This window comes from Hibiscus syriacus, unplaced genomic scaffold (assembly GCF_006381635.1).
Source record: "Hibiscus syriacus cultivar Baekdansim isolate YM2019G1 unplaced genomic scaffold, ASM638163v2 tig00110809_pilon, whole genome shotgun sequence".
Taxonomy (NCBI): domain Eukaryota; kingdom Viridiplantae; phylum Streptophyta; class Magnoliopsida; order Malvales; family Malvaceae; genus Hibiscus; species Hibiscus syriacus.
In genome coordinates, this window is record NW_024062869.1 from 1,026,385 (window position 1) to 1,034,014 (window position 7,630).

A 7,630-nucleotide genomic window follows, 5' to 3' on the forward strand; every position below is an offset into this window, starting at 1 on the left:
GGTGTGTTTTCTTTCTTCTTCATTTGAGTTCTCTCTCTGTTCTATTATCGAGAAATTCGGTGCGGTTTGGTGTTTGATTGATAGATTCTCACCTTCTCTCTCTGGAGTCTTGAATGTGAGTGGATTTTCTTCTTCTTCTTTCTCTTGCTTCTTAATGGAGGATTGGGGATCCGTACGATTTTTATGTAGTAAATGATAAAGCATTGTATCGTATGATATTTCAATGCGATGCGGCGCCATTCATTTTTTAATAACTTTAACTCTGCTTTTTCTCTCATTTTTAACGGTTTTCTCTTTCACCTCTGCCAAACACTTAACTCCTCCGTTGTTCTACTTCCACTGGAGTTTGATGCTTTCATTTTGGTGGTGTTTTTTGGTTAAAGAGAAGAAATTTTCCATTTTTGGGAATTTATTTTATTTCTTTATTTTGTAGCCTCAGCAGTCATAAGCAAACTTAATGATAACTGAGAAAATCCTTATTCGGTTTCTTTTGTCCAGATCTGATCTTCTCTTCATTATTTCTTGTCATATCCCAACTCTAAATTTCATTTTAGGTTTACTTTTTAATTTTTTCCATAAAATTTGCTGCTTTTTTTAATAATCATTGCGTATTTATATCAGTTGATTCATTTGTTTTTGTTTTCTAATTGTTTTCCACAATGTGCAGATCATGATGATTTTTTTACATTCCATTGAACAACACTAATAGCTTCAAAGATCTAATAGCTTCAAAGATCAAAGCTTTTCCTTCTCAGTCGTGCAGAGATGTCAGGTATATTAATTAATCCTACTATATGTTTGCTGGTTTTATTGTGGAAAATGCATTTATATCCTCTTTAATTTATTGTGTTGGGAAAAGGGGTGGACGAAATTGGTGCAAATGATGAAAGCAGAGATAGAAAGTCTGATTTTGATAACTCTGAGGATGAAAGAAGGAGATCCAAAATTGGGAATCTTAAAAAGAAGGCCATAAATGCATCCAACAAGTTCACTCATTCTCTTAAGAAAAGAGGGAAGAAGAAAATTGATTACAGAGTTCCTTCTGTATCCATTGAGGATGTCAGGGATGCAAAAGAGGAAGCTGCCGTGCACGAATTTCATCAAAAACTTCTTTATAAGGATTTGTTGACTCCTAGGCATGATGATTATCATACTTTGCTGAGGTCAGTTGTTTCTTTGGGCAAATTTCACTGCTCTATTTGTTTATATCAGGCTTACTTTCTAACGGAAGCTGAGAAGTACTACTTATTTAACTTGTAGATTCTTGAAAGCTAGAGAGTTTAATATTGAGAAAACAATCCAGATGTGGGAGGAAATGCTTAAATGGAGGAAAGAGTTTGGAACAGATACCATTCTAGAGGTGAGAAGTGTTTACTTTGTTGTATTTCTTTCATTGCTTGTTCACTAGAGAAGAGTTAACAGAAAATCTCAAATGAATGTATGGCATTACATTTACTGGTTCAAATAGTCTGGCACCCTTAATTATTATTTTGTTTTCATGGTTAAGGGCTAGGACAAGTTTAACCTTTTGTCGAATGAACAGGATTTCGATTTTGAAGAGCAAGAGGAAGTATTGCAATACTACCCCCAAGGGTACCATGGAGTTGACAAGGAAGGGAGACCTGTTTATATCGAGCAGCTAGGAAAAGCCCATCCAAGTCGGCTTTTGAAAATCACGACCATAGATCGATATCTAAAGTACCATGTCCAAGAGTTTGAGAGAGCTCTATTGGAGAAATTCCCTGCTTGTTCAATTGCTTCAAAGCGACAAATCTGTTTAACAACTACCATATTGGATGTACAAGGACTGGTATTTGACTCTTATCTTTTTCTCCCTTCAACAAATTGATATTTGACAACATTAATAATAACATTCTGGTAAAACTTTTCTAGCCTTTCAACTTTTAGAAAAATTTGCATTGTTATTCTACACAATATTTTTCTTTTAGCATGGGCCTAGACTAGAAGAGAATGCAAATGCTTATTTTACCTTAATCTTTGCTATGGCATCATTTAGATGATGACTTGGAACGGAGACTCTAAGAGAGTGTGCAATTGGGTCTGTCATATTTTCTGTGGGATGTTGCAATGCGTTCTTCCTCTAGTGATTCGTGTTTGTTGTTTCCATTATGGAAACCAAGTGGTAGAATTATACTCACTGATTACCTGTATTTGAACAGTGTACCAAATTTTATTTCCTCCACAGCAGCCAAATGGTTATAATTGGTGATTAAGTGTTGTTTTTGAAGTGATTGCTCTTCCGCTAATTGATGATTAAATGTTATTCTCGAATGTAGGGCATGAAGAATTTTAGCAGGACTGCTGCAAATCTTCTGGCTGCCATGAGTAAAATAGACAACAGTTATTACCCTGAGGTATCTAATCTAATCCGTTCATGTTTTTACTTTCTGTTGCTATTTGGAAAGTAATTCTCTTTTATTTTTTTTACAGACATTACATAGAATGTATATAGTCAATGCTAGTCCTGGATTCAAGAAGATGCTTTGGCCTGCTGCTCAGAGATTCCTCGATGCAAAGACAATTGGGAAGATAAATGTAAAGGATATGGCTTTAGGGATTCTTCTTTCTATTTGCTTTATCCTGCTCAGTGGTCATTGAATGCTCTATTTGCTAATTGCAGGTCTTGGAGCCCAAATCTCTCTGTAGGCTACTGGAGGTCATCGACTCTAGGTTTGTTAAATATCTGTTCATTCTTACGCTTGAGAGAATTCACCCTGCAGTATCTCCTAATCCCTTGCTTTTTCTTCACCTCTTTCAGTCAGTTGCCAGATTTCTTAGGAGGGTCATGCTCTTGCTCTACAGATGGAGGGTGTCTTAGATCCAATAAAGGACCATGGAATGATCCAGATATAATGAAGGTAGCCATCCTTTTAGTCCATGGAATGGTTTGTTAGACATGATTTTAGGTTTTACTGAACTTTCATCTGGAGATTAACATGTGTATTGTTTCCACTGATAGCTTGTACATAATACGGAGGCAATATTTGTGAGGCAAATTACCAGTGTGTTGAATGACCAGGATAACTATGAATCTTATGTACAAATACAACCACTAAAGGTAAGTTTCGTGTCTTGCAACCATTCAGTAAATTAATATTCTGTGACTATAATATATTCTCGTGCATGTGTTTCAACATATACTCTTGTCAGGGAATGACCAGTGACACATTAGTAGCGGAGTCTGGATTAGAGATGGATGAGCGTTCTCCAACTGGACGAACAAGCTCTGCATTTTGTTGTTTGGCACCTGTTCATGAAGAAGTGAGTTGCAAAAGCAGAGAATTCTGTTTTATTGGTAACTGGTGTGCATTTCTGGCCTTTTTAATAAGATCTCTTGTGATTTATGCAGGTGAAGGTGTCAGATCCAAATGCTTATTATAGATGCGATGACGGTTTCCCTAGGATTGAGAAAACTATAGAAAGTGACCAAGGACCGATATATTCCCCGGATCAGTTGCCCAATTCTAGTAATGTGGATAGCCAATCTCATCAAAGAGCATATTTTCTTTCACAAGGTATTTGAAAATGCTATTTCATCACGGTAACCAATTTCTTGTTTATTATCTAATCTAGTGTTTGATGTTGATAATTTACCATAATATAGTTGATGGATGTTTTCTATTAGAATCCCCTACCCTTTGGATTTTCTTTTCCCCCTCTAAAATGGTATTGAATTTCAGGGACGTCAATCACACATTTGTTAGACTCTGTTAAGGAAAAGTTTGGGAGGACTGTTCATTCTGTGGCAAAAATGCTAATAATTTTATTGGTTAGACTGGCTGCTTTTATTCGCACTGTTAGATTTGAATCTTGGAGAAGGCCAAACTATATTCATCCTTCCAATATGATGGAGCCCAACAGGAATAGCCATTCAAATTCAACAGTGCAAGAAGCAGTTAATGAAGAAGACCATGTCCGTCCTTGCATTGAACGTCTTCAGAAACTTGAGAAAACATTTGAGGAACTTAGCAACAAGCCTGCTGTAATTCCCGTAGAAAAGGAGAAAATGCTCATGGAATCTCTGGACCGGATCAAATATATTGAGTTTGACCTCGACAAAACAAAGCGAGTATGATTCATCTTGGATGCTTTATTAAAGTCAGAGGTTCAGATGCTGGATTCGATTTCAATGCTGATAGTTTTCTTGACAATGGTGTCATTTTATACAGGTCCTACATGCTACAGTAGTGAAGCAACTTGAGATTGCTGAGTGGCTGGATAATATACGAGCATCTAAATATAATGTAGGTTTCATTCTCCTATAAAGTAGTTCAATTCTACAGTCTTGGAACCTTTAGCTTGGTCCTATTCTGATAAGGTTGCATGTGTTTCAATATTCTGTCAAATGTGAGTCAGCTGAATGAAAGGAAATATGGGATCTAGCCTCTAGATCGAAATGAAGCCAGTGATTGATAATTTCACACCACCTAGTTAATCCACTTACTATAGAGAAGTGTTATAAAGTCCTATGAAATGAAATACGGGGCCTAGCCCCTAGATCAAAATTCCAATTTATAATTTTGGTGTTTATAGAAATTACTTTCAAGTCACTGTTTTGTCAAATCGAGGAGTGATGGTTGCTGGCATACTTGTTGGCTATTGTTGCAGCAACGAAGATTGTTGTGTGGAGATTGACCTATGTTTTAGATCATGTGAGACCGAGGCTCTTGGAGTAGGAGCTTGATGCTGGCAAAGCTCATCAAGAGGGGCCAGCTTCCCCGGCGGCACTGCACAGTCGATAATGAAGCATAGGGGATGGACTTTTACATTGTAGCTTCTTCTTCTCCTCCTTTTAACCACTTGCTGTAAGTATGACATAATGAAGTTATAGTTGATCAGTACGTTTTTTTTTCTGAAGCACAACTTTGAAACTGTGCATGTAGAGAGAAAAAAATATTCATGTATCAGTGAACATCATCTTGCAATTTTCACATGCTGCAGGATTTTTGTTTCCTTGTCATTGTATTCGAGTATGTCCTGCTTTAACTGTAAAAACGAAGCTTGTAAAATGGAATTTTGAACTCTTATCTTCCACTGAGACAGCCACAAACAATACAGAAGTCCAAGAGAACATAAAAATGCTTACACTATTAACCCATCTTCACCATCTGGGACTGAAGAGTGACCATTCAAAACCAGACCTTGAAAACAGAACAACCATTAAGATTCATATCCAGGCAAGCGCTCTTTTGAGGTGTGGTCGTTTCCCCTTCCTACTCCATCATTGTGAATTGGATTTCCTTATTACTAAAAAAAAATTGGATTTCCTTCAAGTGCTATATAGGTACAGTCTGTGTAGGTCACCTCTTGGTGCTGAAAAGATTATCATTATGGGTTTCTTAGCAGGCAAATTCTTGGGTCATAAAGCGTCCACCCATGTGCAGCTTAATTAAGTTGATTCCAGCCAGCCTGCTGTCACGGCCATGGAATCGAATTAGGGTTTGGGTTGTGAAGATTTTGGGGTTTCTGGAGGAATTTGGGGAATCGAGGGTTTCTGAAATTGATTTGGGAATTTTGGAAGTGGAGTTGGGTGTTGAAGATGATACCCGATCATCTTTAGTGCAACGTCGTCGCATTGGTAAAATAGAACGGTGTCGTTTAGTTAATGGGGAGGTAATGCTGTATAATAGGTATTGGGCTGAAGACAGGTCCAATAGTATGGATTGTTGGTGTGTATTCCATTTCGTTAACCCTGTAATTAGTCAGCAGGGAAGTCAATAGTATAAAGGGGAATCTATTGTACTTAGAATGATAATTTTTTGAACAAATGAAATAAAAACTTACTGATCTTCTTCTTCAACTCTCTGTAATCTCAATCTTCTCTATCATCCTAATCCATAACAAATTGGTAATCAGAGCCATTCTTGATCCACCATCAAATTGGGTAAAATAAAGAAAATGCAACAAAAAGGCAATGGAAGCCATGACTCAACAACTATTCAGGATCCTTCACCAGAAAATAAAGAAAAGGAAGAAACACAAGAAGACTTACCAGCTTGGTAGACAGCACAAAAAGATACGCTGGAAAAACGAATGTCTGCGCTGGAATCCAGAACTGAAGAAATTCATGGCTACTTGCAGAGGATCTTGGAACTCATGTCCAAGACAGGAGATACTGTAGAATCGTCACCTGCGATTTCCCAATCAAAACACCATAGTAAGCTTGAGGGAAAAGACCCACACAGCTAACCGTAATCAACGAGAAAGAAAGGTACTCTTTTGACCCTAAAGAACCGGGCATTTTATCTTCAAGACCTCATATGGTATGTCATTCTACCCTTCAAGAAACACCATTGCACCCACCCACCACGCCTTATAATACTGCTTGGCCTAATATAGGGAATAATTGGAACAATAGAGAGGGATTTTCTTCAATGTAACAACAATATCAACATGTTAATGTACCAAAACCTAAGATTGAACTACAAGAGTTTCATGGAGCTAACCCTCGAAGTTGGATCCGAAAATGTGAAAAAGATTTTGCTATTTTTACAATTCCTGAACATCAAAAACTTGAAATTGCTACTATCTACTTGATAGGACAAACAGAAATTTGGTATGATGGATATATGATGCAAAAACATAGAATTACATGGTAGGAATTTGTTGCAGACTTGTATCATAGATTTTGTGACATAAATTTTGCTCATGTAATAGATAAATTTAATAAGTTGTACCTAAAGACTACAGTAGCAGAATATCAAACTCAATTTGAAGAGTTAAGGCCAGTTATTTTTCAACACAACCCTCATCTAGGTGAAAGCTACTTTGTATCCAGTTTCATAAGTGGGCTTAAAGAAAAATTAAACCACAAAGTGAAGGTGCATGAACCATAACTATTAAATGAGGCCTATAGAAAAGCAAAACTGTATGAATTAGCTCTGGAAGTAGACAATAGAAAAACCATAACAACATTTAAGATGAATCCTCAAAATTCATACTATTATGGACAAAGAAATTTAAGGCAGACAAGACCTACTATTCAAAGAAACCACACTCCTCTTCTAAATAATAACAAACAAAGCTTATTCGATTACATGAGAACAAATAATGTGTGTTTTAAATGTGGGGAGAAGCTTGGTCCTGCTCATTAGTATAAACAGAAACAACTGAACATGATGGAAAAAGATAATATAACTCAAGACCAGTACACTATTGAGATAAACCAGAAATTAAGCCCTTTACAAAATACAGAACATGAGGAAGAAAACTTGGAAATTTTCATAAATGCCATCACTGGCAATACATGTCATAGTACTTTAAGAATTAGTGGAACAATCAAAGTAAGAAATTTAAGTATACTGTGGACAGTGGAAGTACTCACAATTTTATAAACCTTTATGGGCTAAAGAAGGAGAGGAATTAGTGAATTCACTACCATTAGTAAATACTGTAGTTAGTGGAGAGAAGTTGCAGAGTACAACAAAAAGCAAAATTTTAGAATGGAAAATGCAAGGACATATTTTTTAACATTACTTTAGGGTTCTAAAAATGGGGGTAGTGATATGGTATTAGGGGTGGATTGGATGAGGAAACACAACCTTTTATGTATGTATTTTTTTTTGGTGAAAAGGGGATTATTACCATGTACCTCGTTTAAAACCTCTCT

At 36.5% G+C, this 7,630-nt stretch overlaps 1 protein-coding gene across 3 annotated transcripts; it reads left to right on the top strand.

Annotated features, from left to right (window-relative positions):
- LOC120141446 (phosphatidylinositol/phosphatidylcholine transfer protein SFH13-like) lies at positions 1-5,747 on the top strand. Of its 3 annotated transcripts, none has more exons than XM_039156309.1 (15): positions 1-188; positions 668-772; positions 860-1,163; positions 1,261-1,360; positions 1,544-1,810; positions 2,298-2,375; positions 2,452-2,556; positions 2,642-2,691; positions 2,780-2,879; positions 2,981-3,079; positions 3,172-3,282; positions 3,371-3,536; positions 3,702-4,090; positions 4,191-4,265; positions 4,630-5,747. In XM_039156309.1, exons 2-15 carry the CDS (start codon positions 766-768, stop codon positions 4,654-4,656), a joined length of 1,878 nt encoding a protein of 625 aa, XP_039012240.1. In that variant the 5' UTR covers positions 1-188; positions 668-765; the 3' UTR covers positions 4,657-5,747. The 3 variants fall into 3 exon arrangements, with proteins under 3 accessions (XP_039012240.1, XP_039012241.1, XP_039012239.1); XM_039156310.1 differs by having other exon boundaries at positions 2-115; XM_039156308.1 differs by lacking the exon at positions 1-188 and adding an exon at positions 416-554.
- The last annotated feature ends 1,883 nt before the right edge of the window (positions 5,748-7,630 follow it).